This window comes from Grampus griseus, assembly GCF_964374135.1.
Source record: "Grampus griseus genome assembly, chromosome: 1".
In the NCBI taxonomy this organism is placed as follows: Eukaryota; Metazoa; Chordata; class Mammalia; order Artiodactyla; family Delphinidae; genus Grampus; species Grampus griseus.
Window position 1 is genome coordinate 97,545,318 of NC_139017.1, and position 24,042 is coordinate 97,569,359.

Here is a 24,042-nt window from a genome sequence, read left to right on the forward strand (position 1 = left end):
TCCTTTGTCATTTTCTTGAGTGACCCTGCACTCCAAATCCCACCTTCATTTGCTTCCCTAATGCCCACTCATTCTTCAATCATCCCTTTAAGTTATTGTTCCCAATAAGCTTTGCCTGACTCTCTCCCTCCAGGACTACTGTTCCTCTTATATGCTCCCTTAGCATGCTGTTTTTACCCAAATTCACATTGACCACACTGACTACTACAAGTGCCTTTTATATGTCTGAACTTCCTCCAAACTGCAAGTTCCATGAGAGCAGGACCATGGTGGTCTTGTTCATCACTTTTATAACCTCATATCCCAGGTTCTGCCATGTAACAAGGGCTCATTAAATATTTATCAAATGAATACACAAATACGTATATGAATGTACAAATTAAAGACCATTCTAACCAGTGGTTTCAGTCCTAAGGTAGTAATTATAGAACTGTGATTCTCACTGTGTGGCTCCAACCATGTTTATCAGAATCACCTTAAAGGGGCTTTCCAAAATGCAGATTCCCAGACCAATAACTCAGACTCAGGAGGGGCTTCTCTGTGGAAATTATGACATTTATCAAGCTTCCCAGGTGGTTCTTAGGAACACTGAAGTTTGAACATGTCTCTGGTCATTTCCGCAGAAAGCAGATTCTGATATGAGATTAGTATGTGGGAAGTTTATTAGAAGATCCACACCTGTAACAAGAGTGAAGGAATCAGGATTGGACAGACATAGCTACGATAAAGGCTGCAGTAGATCCCTGCAGACCTATTCCCCAAGTGGGGGCAAGGAGACTGCGCCTCTACCTCCCCTCACTGACCTGTGATTGGAAACTGGCAGCAGCTAGAAAGGGGGCATGACCTTGGTTCAGCCTGTTCTCTTCATGTGAGGGCACAGCAGCTGGAGGAATAAATACTTCAGTCTGAAAGGGGGTAGATCTGGTCTATGCATTGAGGCATCTACTGCAAAGCCCAATTGCCATGTGAATAATGCGTAGGTTAAAAGACATCAGAAAATTGGAGGAGGGAGGGAGGGAGGGAGGGATGATGGCAGGGGAAGAAGAAGGCTGGGAGGAGAGGTGGGTGGAAAAGTGGGAGGGATGAATGGAGGAAGAAAGGAATTTACACGTGGTAAAAAGAGAGACTTTACCTTTGTGTTTGTATAATTGTGGTGTAAAAGGCATACAAAACTTTTATCATAAAAGACTCCATTCTCTAAGCATTATCAGTGTTGTGAGGGATCCAAGTAAGACTGATTTAGTAAATGGATGGATGAATGATGTATCTTAAATAAGTTTGATCTTCTTGAACTCTAGGAGGAGCACCAAGAGAAAGGGCAGTTATTAGCCTCAGTGGTGCCATTTCATACACCTTAGGAGGTGTGCAAAAAGTGAAACACAAGTACTCTATGTTTATTGCTTAAAAAATTTTTGTATCTAAAAATAGTACAATTTTATTTGTTCTTAATAGACACTAACTCTGAATGGGTATAGGGTAGAGAATATATAGAATATTATCTCACTTACTTTATAGTTTCTTTAATTCAGTTATTTTATTCCCTAGATGCCTGAAATGTGCAGATGCCCCCTGTCAGAAGAGCTGTCCAACCAATCTAGATATTAAATCGTTCATCACAAGTATCTCAAACAAGGTAAATTTGGATTCAGTTCTGCAAATGAAAATTAATAACAGCCTTTGATCTTGTTCTCTATCTATTATGACCATGATTAAAGCATAAAGCTTGTCTTAGTAAATTGGGTTAACGTATTAAAAATATGATTTCTATAGGCCTGTGAAAATGTGGCACATTTTATTAATTAGTCTCTCCCAGTTTGTGATATGATTATTGTGAAATGCGTATTCACTGTTTATTGTATTAAAAATTAGTTCGTGTTGAAATTAGTCATTTTTTAATACAAAGCATTCACTGAATAGATTTACTCTAGCTTAGGCGTGCTAAATGCTTATAGATAGGAATGTCATTGATTATCTGAACACATTCAAATTTGTGAAGTATTTTTGTGTTTTTGTTTTTTGCGGTACGTGGGCCTCTCACTGTTGTGGCCTCTCCCATTGCGGAGCACAGGCTCTGGACGCGCAGGCTCAGCGGCCATGGCTCACGGGCCTAACCGCTCCGCGGCATGTGGGATCTTCCTGGACCGGGGCACGAACCCGTGTCCCCTGCATCGGCAGGCGGACTCTCAACACTGCGCCCCCAGGGAAGTCCGTATCTTTGTTTTAAAATGTGCTTTGTTATTAACTCTGGCACACTGAAACAAATCAAGGGAATTTGTTTAAGATTTGGAATAATTCATAGAGACTGATAGAGTTGTAACCAAAAGCCCCCAACAATTAAAAAATAGAAAACAGACTTTTATGGGCATGAGTAGAAAAAAAAAGGAATTTTGATCTTTGAGTTTTTTTTTTTTTTAAGTCAATGTAAGGCTAAGCCTAATTTTTATTCACTAAGAGAATGGTTTATTGATTGAATAATTAATTAATAGTATCTTTTGTTTGTGAAAGGAGCATTACAGTCTCTTAGCCAAGTATCTTATCTTTTAACTGAGCAAAAGCTGAAGTAATCTTCTCATAAGGATGTAGCGAATCCTTCCTTTCACAGGGTTTAAAACTTATGTTCTAAAATGCTGCAAAAATCCAGTAAAGTGCCCCTTCAACTACCAGGTACCTTTTAATATATAAAGATCATTTCTTAATATGTCAATGATTTAAAAAATATTGTAGGAGAAAAATTATAAATTTATATAGCTTTAGAATTTCAAAAGATTTAGAGGTTATTACTTAGGTATAGGACATGGTGTTAATCTACATGGTCAGTTTTTTTAGGATTTGAAGTCCAGGTTGAATTTTTAGATTGAACGCTTGTGAACCCAGGGAAAATTACTTATTTCTTTACCTTCATTTATGAAAGAAAGATAGCATCTGTCTTACAGGATTATGGTATAAACTAAATAATATTTGTATGTGAAAAAAATCTCTAATATGGTAATTATTCAACAAATATTTTGTTGATGTAGAATTATTAACTTCCTTATTCATTCAATATGGTAAATATTATACAAGTGATTACTTTTTTTGTAGCCAGTGTTATTCATTGAACACCTACTATGTACCAAACACAGTGACAGGTACTGGGTAAGAAAGGGTCCCTGCTGTGACCTTGCCTTTTGGAAATTCATAATCTGTAAGCAAAGCCAGATACGTTAAAAAACAAAGCAACACAAAAACCTAGCCATAATTCAATATGGTTAGTGCTGCAATCCATGCAGTTCAGGAAGAGTATTCAGCATATGAAAAAGCAGGAATATGGGTGTATACACGGCATATTTGGAGAAATATAATAAATTCAGTGTAGCTAAGATGAAGCCTAGATTACATGAACAAGAGTGATGAGAAAGAGACCAGACAATTAGGTTGGGATTAGGTCGTGAAAATATTTTAATTCTATGCTCAATATTTGAGACTTAATTCTGTAGATAGTAGGAAATCATCAATGATTTATGTTTGTTTTGTAAATAAGATGAAATCTGAAAAGGGATACTAACTTTGTAGTATCCCAAACATTTATCATCACAGGATCTCTGTCTTGTATGTGAGAATGAATAATTTATGTGAAATGTGTGCATGAAATCTCATTTATTTAATAACCTCATGAGAAAAGGAGTAAAACAAAATGTCCAAAATTTGAAGTAGAAAGTGTTTTGGCTAAAATTATATCTAAGGTAGTAGTACTCTTGGCTTCATGCATGAGGAGATACTAGAATAATGATCCATGCTAGCTAAATTTTCCTTATATATTCTATAATTCAGTAGTGATTTTGTGATTCTAATTAGTGTATAGCACATTCATTTAAGGTCTACAAAAGTTTATTAAAAAAAGACAAAATGGGAATAATGATATTCTTTGAAAAGTTTATAAAGTGTCTAAACAAGATTAAAATCATTTCTATTTTAGGAAAAAATGTTGTTTCATTAATTCTTTACTACCTGATGAAACATTGCACATTGCACATTGTATTTATTTAAACAGATTTCCGTATGAAGAGAAGATATTTGGAGGTATTTAATTGAAAATGTAATCTTTTGCAGACTTTTAAGGAACTCTGTTGTAAGTAGTATTTTGTTGAAGAATCATTGCACCAATCATGAAAGGTCAGAGATTCTTGTACTTTAAAGCCTGCAGCTTTTTAGCTATTTACCAGCTGTGTACAATGTAGGCTGTCCCACATTGCTCTGCCAGTGGACTTCAGATCAGGAGGGGGGTTCTTTCCAGGTTGAGAGGGTAATTGAATCACCCAACTCAATGAACCTTGTGCCTTTTTGAAAAAAGGATGTCACTTGTGTTGTATTGTGTTCGGTTTCTGTGATTCAGTGGAGTTTAGGCCAATACTTCCATTCTTTACTTTCTTACAAACTGGATTACAGCTCTAGTTTCCAAAGGTACACTCAAGTCTGTCGTACCTCCTCAGTCAGTTTTTCTGCCTGTTCGTGCAGGCTGTTGTTTACAATTGTATCTCTCAGTCGGAAGTACACGTTTCAGATTAATCAAACTGTGAATACTAGGCTATATTTTTTGATAGTTTTCTTCTTTTTTTCTTTTTTTTTTTTTTTTTGGTGGTACGCGGGCCTCTCACTGTTGTGGCCTCTCCCGTTGCAGAGCACAGGCTCTGGACGCACAGGCTCAGCGGCCATGGCTCACGGGCCTAGCCGCTCTGCGGCATGTGGGGTCTTCCCGGACCGGGGCACAAACCCGTGTCCCCTGCATGAGCAGGGGGACTGTCCACCACTGCGCCACCAGGGAAGCCCAATAGTTTTCTTTTGAAAAAACAGTATGCATAAGGTCAGTCTATAAATTTATTGAAAAATTGCTAAAAAATGTTTCTTGTTTCATGATGCTTTATTTCAAATAATAGTTATTTTCTCTTTCAAAATTTTATATTAAGTTGTAAAGCTTTGGTTTTTCCACAGATTTGCATATTTTACAGAATCTGTGTACTTAGCTTTTGTGACTTTTATATCTAGATAGATAAATTTAATAATATACATTAGAAAAACAACTGACTAAATGACTGAATGTAAAATAAAAGACTCTTCTTTATCATAGATTCCTATTGAAAGTAACAAGAAGTCAGAGGAGCAACACAATTTAACCAGCAGAATTTATTGATAAATATTCTTGATAACAATATTTTTATTTAAATATGTTGTCTTGATATATGTGTGTGTGTGCATATGCACACACATGCACAAAGGTTACAAAGCAGAAGTGCAATCAATAGATTTAGTCCATCCTCCTTTTGGGTTTGCTTTTCAACTTCAATGGCTAAGTGGTTTATACCCTTATCAAATAAAATGTGGATCATTTTCAGAATAATTTTTTAAAATCGTAACTCTAATTACATTACACCCTTGTTCAAAAAGCTTCAGTGGCTCCCCATTGCCTAGAAACTAATGTCCCAATACATAACCTATTATGTAAACCAATTGGGCTTTCTCCACTATTATGAAAGAGAAGTAAGCAGATGAAAAAAAAGTATTAGGAAGTCCATAATTTATTACTGAGTAATTTAAAAGATATGAATATTTTGGATAAATAAAACAAAATGTAGTGATGAGATTTCAGGTTTTCTTTGGTACACAAGGCTAGTTCCCTCACTTTTATTGCCAGATGATAGTGTGAGCACCTCTATCCATCACAAGAAAACTGACAGAAATTTACCTACCTGCCATAAGATGATGTTCAAGGGAACACAGCTTTTAAAAAGTCTATGTGATGCACCAAGAGGACTGACAAGCCATTATCCTTCAGAGCTAAGTCTGCCATTTGGTTTAAATAAGTAGTTCTGAACTTGTCTGTCAGTTTCCCTTACAGTTGAGATGCCAATTTTTGAGTAATGTGAAAGATGTATTTTTTTTCTAGGACTGATTGTATTCTAAATTTTAAAACAAGCTAAATATTCTGGATCTGTGCCATTTGGGGACCTAATCTGAGTGGGTCTTGTGGCATAGACTAAGGTACTGTAATTCTAATTAGCCCTCCCTATCTCATAATGTAATAATTCTATCCTTTTAAAACTTGATCAGTAGTATTGTTAATGCTTGATTAGCCAATATTGGATTAGCTTTATTCAAATTTTTGCCTATTTTCTTCAGGTTTTTTTTTCCACGTTGAGATTTCCATGGGAAATCAATTCACTTTTGCTTAGAATAAATACTTTAAATCTTTATTCAGTAAGGGTATGGTGTTGACCAACTCTTTTTGTTTCTGAAACTTTATACATTTATTAACTCTTGAAAAATAGTTTGACTATGTATAAAATTCTGGGTTGGCAGTTATTATTTTTTTTCACCTCTCAGACAATATCATTTTAGTCTTTGGTCATGCATTGGTGCTATTGGAAAGTCACCAGCAGCCTAGTTATTGCTCATTTGAGAGTCATAATATCTTTGGAGGGGAGTTGATTTAAAGATCTTTTTATCTTTAGTGTTCAGCAGTTTTACAGTGACTTATCTAAGTATGGATTTCATTTTATTTATTTTGCATGGTTTTCCTTGTGATTCTTGAATCTGTGGATTGATGTCTTTCATCATTTGGGGGAATTTCTCATTGTCTTTCTCCTCTCTTTATGGAGCTCTCATTAGATATATGTTAAACATTCTTACTTTAGTCTCAATGACTCAATTTATTTTTTAAACTTTCATCTCTGTGTTTTGGGGGTTACATCTTAGATCATTTTCTTCAATTCTACTTTCAGGTTTACTAATACTTTCTTAACCAATTTCAAACATGTTGTTAAAATGGTCCACTGAGTTTTGAGTTACAATTTTATCTTTCATTTCTAGGAGTCCTTTTTTTTACATTAAAAAAAATCTGGTAGCTTTTTATTTATTTTTCAAGCCTGTCTTTAATTTTTTAAAACAGATAAAATTACTTAACTTTGTACTCTGAGAATCCCACTATCTAAAGTATTTGTGAGCCTGATTATATTGTCTGTGATGTCTACTGGCTCCACTCATAGTGTTTTGTTTCCCTGTGTGTTTAATATCTTTTTTTATTTTTATTTTTTTATTATTATTTTTTAATTCTGGTTGCTCATTTTCTTTGAGGCTTTATCTGTGGAAGTTCTTTGAGGAGAGCAATGAAGACGTTTCTTTAGAAGGAATTTATATTTGCTATGTTCTCAAAGGACCTGAAAACGAAAGCCTTTTTCACCTGGTTTGATGAATGCCTTTAAGATGGTTCCACTTATTTCTCTGCTCACTGCCTTTTCATTTTTCAGTCCCTGGACATGAAAGCTCATGGATGTGTTCACAGTGACTTTTTATTTTTATTTATTTTTTTAATTTATTTTATTTTTTTTAACATCTTTATTGGGGTATAATTGCTTTACAATGGTGTGTTAGTTTCTGCTTTATAACAAAGTGAATCAGTTATACATATACATATGTTCCCATATCTCTTCCCTCTTGCGTCTCCCTCCCTCCCACCCTCCCTATCCCACCCTCCAGGCTGTCACAAAGCACCGAGCCAATATCCCTGTGCCATGCGGCTGCTTCCCACTAGCTATCTACCTTACTACGTTTGTTAGTGTGTATATGTCCATGACTCTCTCTCGCCCCGTCACAGCTCACCCCTCCCCCCCCCAACCTCAAGTCCGTTCTCTAGGAGGTCTGCGTCTTTATTCCTGCCTTACCCCTAGGTTCTTCATGACATTTTTTTTTCTTAAATTCCATATATATGTGTTAGCATACGGTATTTGTCTTTTTCTTTCTGACTTACTTCACTGTGTATGACAGACTCTAGGTCTATCCACCTCATTACAAATAGCTCAATTTCGTTTCTTTTTATGGCTGAGTAATATTCCATTGTATATATGTGCCACATCTTCTTTATACATTCATCCGATGATGGGCACTTAGGTTGTTTCCATCTCCGGGCTATTGTAAATAGAGCTGCAATGAACATTTTGGTACATGACTCTTTTTGAATTTCGGTTTTCTCAGGGTATATGCCCAGTAGTGGGATTGCTGGATCATATGGTAGTTCTATTTGTAGTTTTTTAAGGAACCTCCATACTGTTCTCCATAGTGGCTGAACCAATTCACATTCCGACCAGCAGTGCAAGAGGGTTCCCTTTTCTCCACACCCTCTCCAGCATTTATTGTTTCTAGATTTTTTGATGATGGCCATTCTGACTGGTGTGAGATGATATCTCATTGTAGTTTTGATTTGCATTTCTCTAATGATTCATGATGTTGAGCATTCTTTCATGTGTTTGTTGGCAGTCTGTATATCTTCTTTGGAGAAATGTCTATTTAGGTCTTCTGCCCATTTTTGGATTGGGTTGTTTGTTTTTTTGTTATTGAGCTGCATGAGCTGCTTGTAAATTTTGGAGATTAATCCTTTGTCAGTTGCTTCATTTGCAAATATTTTCTCCCATTCTGAGGGTTGTCTTTTGGTCTTGTTTATGGTTTCCTTTGCTGTGCAAAAGCTTTGAAGTTTCATTAGGTCCCATTTGTTTATTTTTGTTTTTATTTCCATTACTCTAGGAGGTGGGTCAGAAAAAATCTTGCTGTGATTTATGTCATAGAGTGTTCTGCCTATGTTTTCCTCTAAGAGTTTGATAGTTTCTGGCCTTATATTTAGGTCTTTAATCCATTTTGAGCTTATTTTTGTGTATGGTGTTAGGGAGTGATCTAATCTCATACTTTTACATGTACCTGTCCAGTGTTCCCAGCACCACTTATTGAAGAGGCTGTCCTTTCTCCACTGTACATTCCTGCCACCTTTATCAAAGATAAGGTGTCCATATGTGCATGGGTTTATCTCTGGGCTTTCTATCCTGTTCCATTGATCTATCTTTCTGTTTTTGTGCCAGTACCATACCGTCTTGATAACTGTAGCTTTGTAGTATAGTCTGAAGTCAGGGAGCCTGATTCCTCCAGTTCCTTTTTTTGTTCTCAAGATTGCTTTGGCTATTCGGGGTCTTTTGTGTTTCCATACAAATTGTGAAATTTTTTGTTCTAGTTCTGTGAAAAATGCCAGTGGTAGTTTGATAGGGATTGCATTGAATCTATAGATTGCTTTGGGTAGTAGAGTCATTTTCACAATGTTGATTCTTCCAATGAAAGAACATGGTATATGTCTCCATCTATTTGTATCATCTTTAATTTCTTTCATCAGTGTCTTATAATTTTCTGCATACAGGTCTTTTGTCTCCTTAAGTAGGTTTATTCCTAGATATTTTATTCTTTTTGTTGCAATGGTAAATGGGAGTGTTTTCTTGATTTCACTTTCAGATTTTTCATCATTAGCATATAGGAATGCCAGAGATTTCTGTGCATTAATTTTGTATCCTGCCACTTTACCAAATTCATTGATTAGCTCTAGTAGTTTTCTGGTAGCATCTTTAGGATTCTCTATGTATAGGATCATGTCATCTGCAAACAGTGACAGCTTTACTTCTTCTTTTCCGATTTGGATTCCTTTTATTTCCTTATCTTCTCTGATTGCTGTGGCTAAAACTTCCAAAACTATGTTGAATAGGAGTGGTGAGAGTGGGCACCCTTGTCTTGTTCCTGATCTTAGTGGAAATGCTTTCAGTTTTTCACCATTGAGGATGATGTTTGCTGTGGGCTTGTCGTATATGGCCTTTATTATGTTGAGGAAAGTTCCCTCTATGCCTACTTTCTTGAGGGTTTTTATCATAAATGGGTGTTGAATTTTGTCAAAAGCTTTCTCTGCATCTATTGAGATGATCATATGGTTTTTCTCCTTCAATTTGTTAATATGGTTTATCACATTGATAGATTTGCGTATATTGAAGAATCCTTGCATTCCTGGAATAAAGCCCACTTGATCATGGTGTATGATCCTTTTAATGTGCTGTTGGATTCTGTTTGCTAGTATTTTGTTGAGGATTTTTGCATCTATGTTCATCAGTGATATTGGTCTGTAGTTTTCTTTCTTTGTGACCTCCTTGCCTGGTTTTGGTATCAAGGTGATGGTGGCCTCGTAGAAGGAGTTTGGGAGTGTTCCTCCCTCTGCTATATTTTGTAAGAGTTTGAGGAGGATAGGTGTTAGCTCTTCTCTAAATGTTTGATAGAATTCGCCTGTGAAGCCATCTGGTCCTGGGCTTTTCTTTGTTGGAAGATTTTTAATAACAGTTTCAATTTCAGTGCTTGTGATTGGTCTGTTCATATTTTCTATTTCTTCCTGATTCAGTCTTGGCAGGTTGTGCATTTCTAAGAATTTGTCCATTTCTTCCAGATTGTCCATTTTATTGGCATAGAGTTGCTTGTAGTAATCTCTCATGATCTCTTTTATTTCTGCAGTGTCAGTTGTTACCTCTCCTTTTTCATTTCTAATTCTATTGATTTGAGTCTTCTCCCTTTTTTTCTTGATGAGTCTGGCTAGTGGTTTATCTATTTTGTTTATCTTCTCAAAGAACCAGCTTTTAGTTTTATTGATCTTTGCTATTGTTTCCTTCATTTCTTTTTCATTTATTTCTGATCTGATTTTTATGATTTCTTTCCTTCTGCTAGCTTTGGGGTTTTTTGTTCTTCTTTCTCTAATTGCTTGAGGTGCAAGGTTAGGTTGTTTATTCTATTTGTTTCCTGCTTCTTAAGGTGGGCTTGTATTGCTATAAACTTCCCCCTTAGAACTGCTTTTGCTGCATCCCACAGGTTTTGGGTCGTTGTGTCTCCATTGTCATTTGTTTCTAGGTATTTTTTGATTTCCTCTTTGATTTCTTCAGTGATCACTTCATTATTAAGTAGTGTATTGTTTAGCCTCCATGTGTTTGTATTTTTTACAGATCTTTTCCTGTAATTGATATCTAGTCTCATGGCGTTGTGGTCAGAAAAGATACTTGATACAATTTCAATTTTCTTAAATTTACCAAGGCTTGATTTGTGACCCAAGATATGATCTATTCTGGAGAATGTTCCATGAGCACTTGAGAAAAATGTGTATTCTGTTGTTTTTGGATGGAGGGTCCTATAAATATCAATTAAGTCCATCTTGTTTAATGTATCATTTAAAGCTTGTGTTTCCTTATTTATTTTCATTTTGGATGATCTGTCCATGGGTGAAAGTGGGGTGTTTAAGTCCCCTACTATGAATGTGTTACTGTCGATTTCCCCTTTTATGGCTGTTAGTATTTGCCTTATGTATTGAGGTGCTCCTATGTTGGGTGCATAAATATTTACAATTGTTATATCTTCTTCTTGGATCGATCCCTTGATCTTTATGTAGTGTCCTTCTTTGTCTCTTTTAATAGTCCTTATTTTAAAGTCTATTTTGTCTGATATGAGAATTGCTACTCCAGCTTTCTTTTGGTTTCCATTTGCATGGAATATCTTTTTCCATCCCCTTACTTTCAGTCTGTATGTGTCTCTAGGTCTGAAGTGGGTCTCTTGTAGACAGCATATATAAGGGTCTTGTTTTTGTATCCATTCGGCTAATCTGTGTCTTTTGGTAGGAGCATTTAGTCCATTTACATTTAAGGTAATTATCGATATGTATGTTCCTATTCCCATTTTCTAAATTGTTTTGGGTTCGTTATTATAGGTCTTTTCCTTCTCTTGTGTTTCTTGCCTAGAGAAGATCCTTTAGCATTTGTTGTAAAGCTGGTTTGGTGGTGCTGAACTCTCTCAGCTTTTGCTTGTCTGTAAAGGTTTTAATTTCTCCATCACATCTGAATGAGATCCTTGCTGGGTAGAGTAGTCTTGGCTGCAGGTTTTTCTCCTTCATCACTTTCAGTATGTCCTGCCACTCCCTTCTGGCTTGTAGGGTTTCTGCTGAGAGATCAGCTGTTAACCTTATGGGGATTCCCTTATGTGTTATTTGTTGTTTTTCCCTTGCTGCTTTTAATATGCTTTCTTTGTATTTAATTTTTGACAGTTTGATTAATATGTGTCTTGGCGTATTTCTCCTTGTATTTATCCTGTATGGGACTCTCTGTGCTTCCTGGACTTGATTAACTATTTCCTTTCCCATATTAGGGAAGTTTTCAACTATAATCTCTTCAAATATTTTCTCAGTCCCTTTCTTTTTCTCTTCTTCTTCTGGAACCCCTATAATTCGAATGTTGGTGCGTTTAATGTTGTCCCAGAGGTCTCTGAGACTGTCCTCAGTTCTTTTCATTCTTTTTTCTTTATTCTGCTCTGCAGTAGTTATTTCCACTATTTTATCTTCCAGGTCACTTATCCGTTCTTCTGCCTCAGTTATTCTGCTATTGATCCCATCTAGAGTATTTTTAATTTCATTTATTGTGTTGTTCATCGTTGCTTGTTTCATCTTTAGTTCTTCTAGGTCCTTGTTAACTGATTCTTGCATTTTGTCCATTCTATTGTCCATTCTATCTCCAAGATTTCGGATCAACCTTACTATCATTATTCTGAATTCTTTTTCAGGTAGACTGCCTATTTCCTCTTCATTTGTTAGGTCTGGTGCATTTTTATCTTGCTCCTTTATCTGCTGTGTGTTTTTCTGTTTTCTCATTTTGCTTATCTTACTGTGTTTGGGGTCTCCTTTTTGCAGGCTGCAGGTTCGTAGTTCCTCCTGTTTTTGATGTCTGTCTCCAGTGGCTAAGGTTGGTTCAGTGGGTTGTGTAGGCTTCCTGGTGGAGGGGACTAGTGCCTGTGTTGTGGTGGATGAGGCTGGATCTTGTCTCTCTAGTAGGCAGGTTCACGTCTGGTGGTGTGTTTTGGGGTGTCTGTGGCCTTATTATGATTTTAGGCAGCCTCTCTGCTAATGGGTGGGGTTGTGTTCCTGTTTTGCTAGTTGTTTGGCACAGGTTGTCCAGCACTCTGGCTTGCTGGTCGTTGAGTGAAGCTGGGTGCTGGTGTTAAGATGGAGGTCTCTGGGAGATGTTCGCCGTTCGATATTATGTGGAGCTGGAAGGTCTCTTGTGGACCAGTGTCCTGAAGTTGGCTCTCCTACCTCAGAGGCAGAGCCCTGACTCCTGGCTGGAGCACCAAGAGTCTTTCATCCACACGGCTCAGAATAAAAGGGAGAAAAAGTATAAGGAATTAGTAGAAGTATGAGGAAAGAAAGAAGGAAAGGAGGGAAGGAAGGAGGAAAGGAAGGAAGGAAGGAAGGAAGAAAGAAAGAAAGAAAGAAAGAAAGAAGCAAAGAAGGAAAGAAGGCAAGAAGGAACGAAAGGAGGGAGGGAGGGAGGAAGGAAGGAAGGAGGGAAAGAAGGAAAAACAAAGAAAGAAGATACAGTAAAAATAAAATAAAGTATAATAAAGTTATTGAATTAAAAAATTCTTGTTTAGGAAAAAAAAGGGACGGATAGAACCTTAGGACAAATGTTGGAAGCAAAGCTATACAGACAAAATCTTACACAGAAGCGTACACATACACCCTCACTAAAAGAGGTAAAGGGGCAAAAATCATTAATCTTGCTGTCAGAGACCACCTCCTCAATTTGGGATGATTCGTTGTCTAAAGTAGGGAAGGAAGGAAGGAAAGAAAGAAAGAAAGAAAGAAAGAAAGAAAGGACGAAGGTAAAGTATAATAACGTTCTTAAAATTAAAATTGATTAAGAAAAAAATTTTAAGAAAAAACCATGGACGGATAGAACCCTAGGACAAATGGTGGAAGCAAGACTATACAGACAAGATCTCTCACACAGAAGCATACACATACACATTCACAAAAAGAGGAATAGGGAAAAAAATCATAGATCTTGCTCCCAAAGTCCACCTCCTTAATTTGGGATGATTCGTTGTCTATTCATGTATTCCACAGATGCAGGGTACATCAAGTTGATTGTGGAGCTTTAATCCGCTGCTTCTGAGGCTGCTGGGAGAGATTTCCCTTTCTCTTCTTTGTTCTCACAGCTCACAGGGGCTCAGCTTTGGATTTGGCCCTGCCTCTGCGTGTAGGTCGCTGGAGGGCGTCTGTTTTTTGCTCAGACAGGACGGGGTTAAAGGAGCCGCTGATTCGGGGGTTCTGGCGTACTGAGGCTGGCGGGGAGGGAGGGGCACGGAATGCGGGGCGGGCCTGCTGCGGCAAAGTCCGGCGTGACCCTGCACCAGCCCGAGGCCCGCCGTGCGCTCTCCCGGGGAAGTCGTCCCCGGATCCCGGGAACCCGGCAGGGGCGGGCTGCACAGGCTCCGTGGAAGAGGGGCGTGGAGACCGACCCGCGCTCGCACACAGGCCCCTTGGTGGCGGCAGCAGCAGCCCCAACGTCTCCCGCCCGCCTCTGGAGTCCGCGCCCTCAGCCGCGGCTCGCGCCCGTCTCTGGGGTCCGCGCCCTCAGCCGCGGCTCGCGCCCGTCTCTGGGGTCCGCGCTTTCAGCCGCGGCTCGCGCCCGTCTCTGGCGTCCGCGCTTTCAGCGCCGGCTCGCGCCCGTCTCTGGGGTCCGCGCTTTCAGCCGCGGCTCGCGCCCGTCTCTGGGGTTCGCGCTTTTAGCCGCGGCTCGCGCCCGTCTCTGGGGTTCGCGCTTTTAGCCGCGGCTCGCGCCCGTCTCTGGAGTTCCTTTAAGCAGCGTTCTTAAACCCCTCTCCTCACGCACCAGGAAACAAAGAGGGAAGAAAAAGTCTCTTGCCTCTTCGGCAGGTGCAGACTTTTCCCCGGACTCCCTCCCGGCTAGCTGTGGTGTACTAACCCCTTCAGGCTATGTTCAAGCCGCCAACCCCAGTCCTCTCCCTGCGCTCCGGCCTCAGCTCGCAGCCCCGCCCGCCCCGGCTGGTGAGCAGACAAGCCTCTCGGGCTGGTGAGTGCCGGTCGGCACCGATCCTCTGTGCGGGAATCTCCCCGCTTTGCCCTCCGCACCCGTTGCTGTGCACTCCTCCGCGGCTTCGAAGCTCCCCCCTCCGCCTCCCGCAGTCTCCGCCCGCGAAGGGGCTTCCTAGTGTGTGGACACTTTTCCTCCTTCACAGCTCCCTCCCACTGGTGCAGGTGCCGTCCCTATTCTTTTGTCTCTGTTTTTTCTTTTTTTCTTTTGCCCTACCCAGGTACGTGGGGAGTTTCTTGCCTTTTGGGAGGTCTGAGGTCTTCTGCCAGCCTTCAGTAGGTGTTCTGTAGGAGTTGTTCCACGTGTAGATGTATTTCTGGTGTATCTGTGGGGAGGAAGGTGATCTCCGCGTCTTACTCTTCCGCCATCTTCCTGCTCTCCCACCACAGTGACTTTTTAAAACATATTTTACCTATAATTTTAACTTTTTAAATTAGAAGAGTCATGGTAGATAACTATTTCTCAATACATGTGGAAAAGTGCTATAAATAAGATCTAGTGGGTAGTCTAGAATGATTGAAACCCACATTTTTATTAGTAAATACTGGAATAGTAATTGAGAAGACACATGGAAGAAACTGTTGAAAAGACAAAAAGATTTGCCATCAGATATTGATACTCACTATAAAGCTACTATAGTTAAGATAATATAGAGTTGGTATAGGAATGCACATTTCTGAAACTGATGAAAATCTGTAAATAGAACCAAGTAAGTAAGAGAACATAATATATAATGAAGAGGACATTTTAATTCAGTGGAAAATGATGAGTTCTTTGAAAAGTGGTTCTGATAAAATTTTTACTTTACTTTTAGATCCTTCATCAGGCCATCTAAGATAAATTTTAGGTGGACTAAATTTTTAAATATAAAAAGAAAAAGATTTAAGGATAATTTTGAACCTGTGAAATATGTGAGAGAAAATTTTACTACACACATTTAAAAATGTATTTTAAAATAAAATCTAACCAAACTTGAAACCAAGTGAACATTTTTTTTTGCTCTGCATGTTTAGGCTAAGTGGTAACTTCTCTGTTAAATCAGAGTTCCTAAAAATTTAAATGAAAAAAAATAACCTGACCCTGTGTATGCATGGGCAAAAGTTATAAACATTAAAGAAGAGGTCATGCAAATGATTAATGGCTATATTAGAGATGTCCTACTTCCATATTAGCCAGAAATATGTAAATCAAAGGGTGGGACACCAGTTTTCTCTCATCATATTTTTTTTTTTTGCGGTACACGGGCCTCTCACTGTTGTGGCCTCTCCCGTTGCGGAACACAGGCTCTGGACGTGCAGGCTCAGCGGCCATGGCTCACGGGCCTAGCTGCTCCGCGGCATGTGGGATCTTCCCGGACCAGAGCAAGAGCCCGTGTCTCCTGCATTGGCAGGTGGGCTCTCAACCACTGCGCCACCAGGGAAGCCCTCTCATCATATTTTTAAAGTTAAAATGTTAAATAACCTCCTATGCTATTTAGCAGAAAGGAAGCAAGAAGTCTCATACAGTAGTAATGTATTTGAAAATTTCAAATATATATACTGTTGTACTAGCAATGCTTTGCTATCTGTTCTTCCTAGAGAAATAAAAGTACGACCATTTAATGGCATATGTACAATAGTATTTATTATACCAATCATAGCATTGTTTGAGGTAGCAAAAACTTGAGACAATTATAGTGCCATCCATCATTAGGAAAATTGATAAATCTATTAGGTTATATTTACATTATGGAATGTTATGAGGCTATGCATTATTATTATATTTGTTGATGTAGAGAGATATCCCTATTGAATGAAAAAAGTAAGTTGCATATTAATATGAATAACATAACACTATCTTTAGAAAAAATTCTAATTTATATATAAGCTAAAAGTGGCATAGAAGGAAATAACTTAAACTTTAGATTCCTCAGTTGATTAAGGTTGAGGGCAGGGTAAAGAGGTTATTAACATTTTTCTTATAAATGTCCTTATTATTTTACTTCTACAATGAGCATGTATATTTTAAAAAATATTTATTTATTTTCTTTATTTTTTGGCTGTGTTGGGTCTTAGTTGCAGCATGCAGGATCTTTCGTTGCGGCACATGGGCTTCTCTCTAGTTGTGGCATATGGGTTTTCTCTCTGTAGTTGTGGTTCAGGCTCCAGAGCACATGGACTCTGTAGTTTGTGGCATGTGGGCTTCGTTGCCCCGCAGCATGTGGGATCTTAGTTCCCTGACCAGGGATGGAACCCACATCCCCTGCATTGGAAGGCAGATTCTTTACCGCTGTACCACCAGAGAAGTCCCAGCATGTATATTTTTAATAAAAATAATAAATTAAAATTCAATAGTAAAATAAAATAAATCTAAGGGTTTACAGAGTAACATGTGCAGGCCTTATTCTGAGTTTTTATTTTCGTATAAAGGATGAGAGAAAAATTCAGCTTTTTTTTTTTCTAAATAACTAATAGTTCCAAATCTGTTGAATAATACATTTCCCACTATTCTGAAATGCCACATCTATCATATACTTAATTCTATATTTATTCCCCTGATAGTATATTTATTTTCAGAATATCCTGACTTTTCTCAACATGTAAAATTAATTTTATGAAATGGAAAGATGCTCTGCAAAATAATTATTGAACACTGTGTTTGGACTCTAATATATTAATTTAAATTTATTAATGCAAATGTATGCTTATCTTACCTTATTCATTTATCAGTTGGTATAACATTAAATTTTCTGGAATTCAGCCTTTAATACATAGCCTCTCAGTTTTGAGTCTAGCAAATGGTAGAATGCTAAATTTACTAGTGCTAAAGACAAAGGACTATAATATTATTGTCAAAATGTACCCTCTTTTCTAATGCATTGTGCTGGAAAAGATAGATGGATGTTAAATTGTCTATTGAATCATTAATGCTTATGCAGAGTCTGTCCTGTTTCTGTTTTATAATATATGTCTTTGGACCTTTAAAAGGTTACATTTTTACTTTTAATCACATCCAACATAGGTAACATTAACTACTTTTCTTTGTATTTGCTTCAAAAGATTAACATTTAGTTCTGAAAACCTGTAACACAAAGCATTATTAGTCAACCCATTATAAAATATGAGCAATATAAAATCTAAAAGTAATATAACTAAATGAGAAAAGATATTCATTGTACATATGAAACCAATTTTATATGAGACAGGTAAAGCCACACTGTTTGTGGTTGTGTGTATGTTTGGAAACATTTAAACATATGCTACTGTAAATATATTTTAAAAATTAATTATTTTTAAACAGAACAATGATTTATAGTCTATATATGTATATGTAAATTAAACTGGAATTACGGCTTTTTTCTTTAGTATAATCAAGACAAAGAAAAATCTATATAAACACATGAGATACTACTTAGAATATTTTTCAATATTAATAAGTAAAATTCAGTGTAACAGAATCTAGACAAATGGAATTTTAATCTAACTAACCATCCCATTATATGGCGAAGAAATTTGAAATCCAGCAAGGTTAAATGATTTATCCCAGATCACAGAACCACTTGATAATGTAACTGGATTTTCCTGAGTATGCTTTTCCTTGTCGAGTGTGCTTTTGTTTGCATCACACTACGCTATTTATATGAATGAAGTATGTATATTTATAAGTCATTATTAAAATATAAAGAGCTAAATAAGTAACACATTTGCTATCCTGAGTTTTATAAGTAGTATTAATGTATTGAAGAGTGGGCAAAATGTATAACACAGTAGACGTCATCTTAAAGAAATTTGGGTTTCATTTTTAGACAAGTACTTTGATAAATTGAAGAGTTTTAAGTAAATTGTTATAATCAAAACTAATTACAATTTTGAAAGTAGTTTGGGTTTAAATTAATGCACTTGGAAAGGAGACTTTTCTGATAAATCTATTTGTACCCACTGTACAGATTGTAACTGACAGCTGGTTTTATGAGCCATATATAACACACTATGGTAGACACCAAAACACCCTGTCAGTTAAGAAATCTCTCATTTCTGTCAGTGAAGAGTAAACCTTCATAAAATAGTGTGACTTTATTTTGCTTGAATAGAAGAAAATAGGAGTGTTAAATTATAGTCTAGTTCTATTATCATAAGTAGTAAAATTCTGTCAAGTTATTATCATATATATGATGTTCAACAACGGTCACTGAGTTTGTTGTTTTAAATCTTGTTTGGGGTAAGATGATTTGGAGTGAGATTATTTGAGCTCTTTCTTACCTTCAGGTTTCTTTTTTTAATTTAGCTATTATATATATTTGTTATTGAAAATATAAATTTATTTTTAAAACTTGGCCAAAAACTTGATTGACTTGTACTTTTTTGCCCTTTTCAATAACAAAAGTTTTTTAAAGAACAGAGAAACAACAACAAAACCTCCACAGTTTTTCTTTTTGTAGCCAAATATTAGTAACCAGTATATTTAAATTATATCCGAGATGACACAATTCTCTAATATAAAATTAGAGAAAAATCTTTTAGCATTTTTATGTAGTTTATAAATAGGGGATTCTATCAATGTTAATTTTACTTCACCTTCAATAATTTCTCAAATTAAAATATTTCTATTTGCTTTCAAGTTATGTAATATTTATAAATGATGCTTGTAGATTTCTACTTTTACATTTTTTTCTTAGCTTTAATGATCATTCTAACATTATGATCATGACTCTAACATATGTGTTTCTATATTTGCATTGCAGTTTAGATGTAGAAAGGCATCCTATCTCCTTGAAGAAAGTATATCATGAATTATGGTAAACTACTATATGCGAACTCTAGCATACACTAAATGAAATAATCTTATGTTCTATTGTTTATTTCTGTGCTTCTTAATCTCTCTCTAAGAATGAAAACAATTATACCTTTGTAAATTTCCTACAAAATCTATTGCACATTTTATTATTTTGTCGGATAAAGTGGGCTTGTTAGTTTTTACAACAGATATTCACATTATTTACTTTAAAATGATCATTCAAAACTGTGAAGTACTTTACACTTTTTGAATTTTACCTAAATGTTTATTTTTGATATTAAAAGATAAATGCTAATCAATTGAGTTTCTAATATTCTACTGCTTGCTTAGAGGCAAAGATTATAGATTAGACATGGTTTCTGAAATTTTAAAAAATTAATAAAAGACAGATCAGAAAAATATACAACTATCGTAAATTTATATTAACAAATACAGTGGTTGAAAAGTTGTAGTGCAAAGAAAGGACATACCTGCATTATGCTTCTGGTTGGAAAATGGTGAAAAATTGATAAAGTTTCTTAAAGGAAATGTTATTTGAACAATGATATATGGTATGAATAGGGTGGATATTGGTATAGAAGATAATTGTATTCCATTTAACCAGAACAATCTAGAGCAAAAATACTGATTCTTCACGCGTATCTAGTGCTTACCAAAAGGCCTCTCACAGAGTAGATGTTCGTAAATACTTGATGATTAGTGAATTGAGTACATGTACACATACACACTAAGTTATCTTAACTAAGTTGGGTAATATTATATGTTCTCAGGTCAATTTAATAGAGAAAGGTGGATAGGGTGCAGAAAATTGGAGAAGTAGAAGTGACATTTTTACATTTCTATAATGTATATAAATTATTATGCCTCTACTTACATGCCTCCATGTCATTTCTTTTTTATGACCTAGTAGATTGATGATAATTTTTCTTTCTGTACTTTTTGCTCTTTTTTGCTGTCTTCTACTTCCTGAGTTTTCTTTAATAAGTGTTAAAATCTTAAACTCTTAGAATTAACATGTTAAGAAAACCTTTTTAGGGAGAAAAAGCCTAGGGGAAGGCGTGGGGACTTAAATTCATTAAATCTGCCCTATGCTCCATAATGTACTAGGCATCTTATCTGTGTCAAGTATTTAAACAATATTTAACATAAATATGACTAATTAAGAAGGAATTTTGATCTGTATTTCTTAGGTGATGAAACTGAGGCTGAGAGATATTACATTTTCCTCCAATCATATGGTATAAGCATGATTCAAATCCAGGAGCATATGGCTCAGAAACCCGTGTGTGTGTGTGTGTGTGTGTGTGTGTGCGCGCGCGCGCGCACGTGCGTGCGTGCACTTGAATGTGTGTTTTCTAGTTTAGCGTCTCAAGGTCAGATAAAAACTTTATTTTCTACAAGAATGATTTTTTTTATTTCCTTACACATTAAGTGAGACTAAAATAAATTCATAGTTCTAAAGTCTACTCATGTAAAAATTTTGTAAAATTTAGTGTATGTGGTATGAAGGGAGGATTTTCAGAATAAAAGCATCCAAATCTATTCTTCCATCTCCATTTGTCTCTACAAGAATGTGAGTACTGTGAGGGCGGGAATTTTTGTGTATTCTGTTCGTGATATATCCCTACCTCTCCTTTGCCAAATATGTGAAGATACATAGATTGTTTATTGAGGGATGGTGAGTGCCAGAGAGATGTCCTTTGCCTATACTTTTGTATGTGCTACTAGAGATATTTTCTATTCAACTAATGTACATCATGACACTCACCATTATATAGCTCAATCCAGAAATACAAGTAATGTTAATTCACCCTTCTCACACATGCAAACTTATTGAAGTTTAGCCCAAGTATTTTTTAAATGCAACAGATTGGAGTTTATCTTGGAAGGGTGCTTCCATCTGTGAAAACACTCATTGGAAGAAGGAAGAACACTTTAAAATAAATCCACCAGCTGTATTGATAATGCTGTAGTGACATGAAGGCCTGAATATGATAGAACTATTTGTTAAAATAGTTATACCATATGAGAGAATAGCTGGCTTGTGAGTTTTTCGTGTTTCTTGATAATGACTTTAAAAATCATTAAATTGTAGAGGGATGACACTAATGAAGTTTCAAGCTATAACTTTTAAATGAAAAACAAAGAATAAAAGTTGAAGTTATCTTAAAATTAACTCACGTAAATGGCATAAGTTGTTCCTTAGAATATGCTTTAAAAATCCCAATGAGTAATAGAAAATTCAGCACCGAGAAGACACTGGGTAAGTTAATGGACCGGATAACAGTCAACGCCTGTTCTTTTGTGTTGAGATAAAAACAGCAAACATATCAAACATCATTTTTGTCTTTTAGATTTTTGTTTAAAGAAGGGAAAAGTCATCATCCTTTATATATAAAATAAATCTGTGCACAAAAGATCAGATATTTATTTTCTTTCCCTCCTAACATAGCCCTGTACATTTTTTCTTTCACACAGTAGAAGACTAAAATACTTGTGACTGAATAACATGAAGAAACCAGTTGAAGTGGTTGTGTATTTTCTAGAAGGAGACTGCTGCGTTGTCTTTAAAGTACCCTACTAAATTTAAATTTTATAGCCTTTACTTTTAGAAAGGTTTAAGAGCTCACAGAATAGGAGTCAAAACTCTAGTTTAGAAGGAGGGCTCAAGAAATCTTCCCACTTACTATGAGAGAAATAATTGATATTGATCTTGACGTTCTTGATGGGAAGAGTTGAGGAAGTGTTCCCTTTCTAACAGGTTTCTGAATGTCTTTGACTCTGAGTACCCATATCTCTACACATGGAGTTATCTACCGTTTCTTCAAAATTAATTGTAAGAGGTCAATTGCAAAGGTGACTTCTGAATAGGTGCTTAATGTTGGCTTAGCCCATTTTCAAAACCATGTTTCTATATTCTGTGATATATGCCAATGCTTTCCGTTTTTTAGGTTTAAATTGTTTCTTCTTCAAATTCCCTGTAATTCCACTCCCTTTCTGAGAATTTCCACATCATCTATACAGCAGTCTTCCTAGTTAGTCCCTTAGTACTGGCACCCTTCTATTAAAAAACTTCAATTAAATACCAAACCCTTAAGTTGACAGTGAAGATTCTCCATAATTTGGTCCAAACACATTTTCCAAATATATCTCCTAATCATCATTTCCTAAGTGGATGAATGAACTACTCTAGCCAAACTGCCAAGTCATTATGCCAAGACATATTTTGAACTTTTCTGATTATTTACTCATTTCAGTCTACAATGACTATATCACATTCCCTCTCATCTCTTAGGTCTGTCACCTCCAGAGTCATTTTGAATGCCACCAATTTTAAAACTGATTCTAAACCTTAGCCTGAAATGACTTCTTACTCCGATAGCAAATCATTTTGATATCAGGGAACGTAAATTTGCCTTAAAAAAAAATTGTCATGGTGATTTTTTAATTTAAGAAACATTCAGTAATTCTTATTAATTTAAAAAAAATTTATAGCCTCCTATAATTTTATTTTGATGTAATGGTTACACTTGGAGTTATGAGAGTGCTGAAAAATTACTAGACAGTTTTATTGTCAATGATAGGCGGTGATAGATCAGGCCCAGTAAGTTTGACAGCGGTAGCATATCATGAGCCATAAGTGTAATTTTAAATGTTTTATTTGTTGCATTTAAAAAAATATGTATCTCTTTCTCTTCTGTGATTATTTTATGTGCAGTCTTGAAACTAATTTGGGGCTCATAAAACAATCAGTATTCTTGTGGAAAGATCCTTAGGTGTTTAAGTAGATTATATTCTTTCTGCATTGTTTTTTCCTCAAATATCCTTAAAAGTTATCTGCAATTGACATTTTTTGCTATGATACTCTTTTTATATTATAAAAACTTCTAATTATGCAATAGGATTTTTTAGTCAGTGAGTCAGTAAATATTTGTTAATCAATCATGTCACATGTTCCTGATGTGTCAAGTAAGATGAGGGAAGAATACTGACAATGACTTTGAGATTTTCTCGGCAGTGATTAACTGCTTGCTTAATTGCAGGTGCTGAGTTAGTGGATCAATGGGTTTAAGTAGGAACTAAAGAAGTTTGCTTAGGAGTAGACCAATTACTTTTAAGCTCGTAACTGTTCATTATGAACAGTTTGTTTAATGTTTACCACTATTAGGCAAAATTATCCAAAACCAGACCAACGACCAATGAGATAAGTCTGTATTTGTTTACCATTATCATACTAAAGCATTTTGTAAGTAAATACAAGGTGACACCTAAGTATTATTTAATTTTTAGGAAAAAAACTATTAATTTGTAACATTAATTAAAATTTTAGACTGCAAATTTGCATCTTTACTTTGAGATTTGTGTATAGTAGAGTTGCAAATTATTTCCATTCAGTAGAAAATATAACTCCAAAAGTGATGTTTTGTTGTCTTCTAGGATATTGTCCAGTTTTGCATCTAATTTAGCAGTCTTATTCAAATATCCCTTTATAAAAAAATTTTATTTTCTACAAGAATGA

The 24,042-nt window shown here is 36.1% G+C and overlaps 1 protein-coding gene across 2 annotated transcripts in view; it reads left to right on the plus strand.

The window, feature by feature from the left end:
- The window catches only part of DPYD (dihydropyrimidine dehydrogenase), an 815,412-nt gene that overhangs the window by 191,133 nt on the left and 600,237 nt on the right, over positions 1–24,042 (plus strand). For both annotated transcript variants that reach the window (XM_082655551.1, XM_082655550.1), the window contains exon 4: positions 1,546–1,633. In XM_082655551.1, coding sequence (XP_082511677.1) covers positions 1,546–1,633 — 88 coding nt within the window. The remainder of the gene's footprint in view (positions 1–1,545; positions 1,634–24,042) is intronic.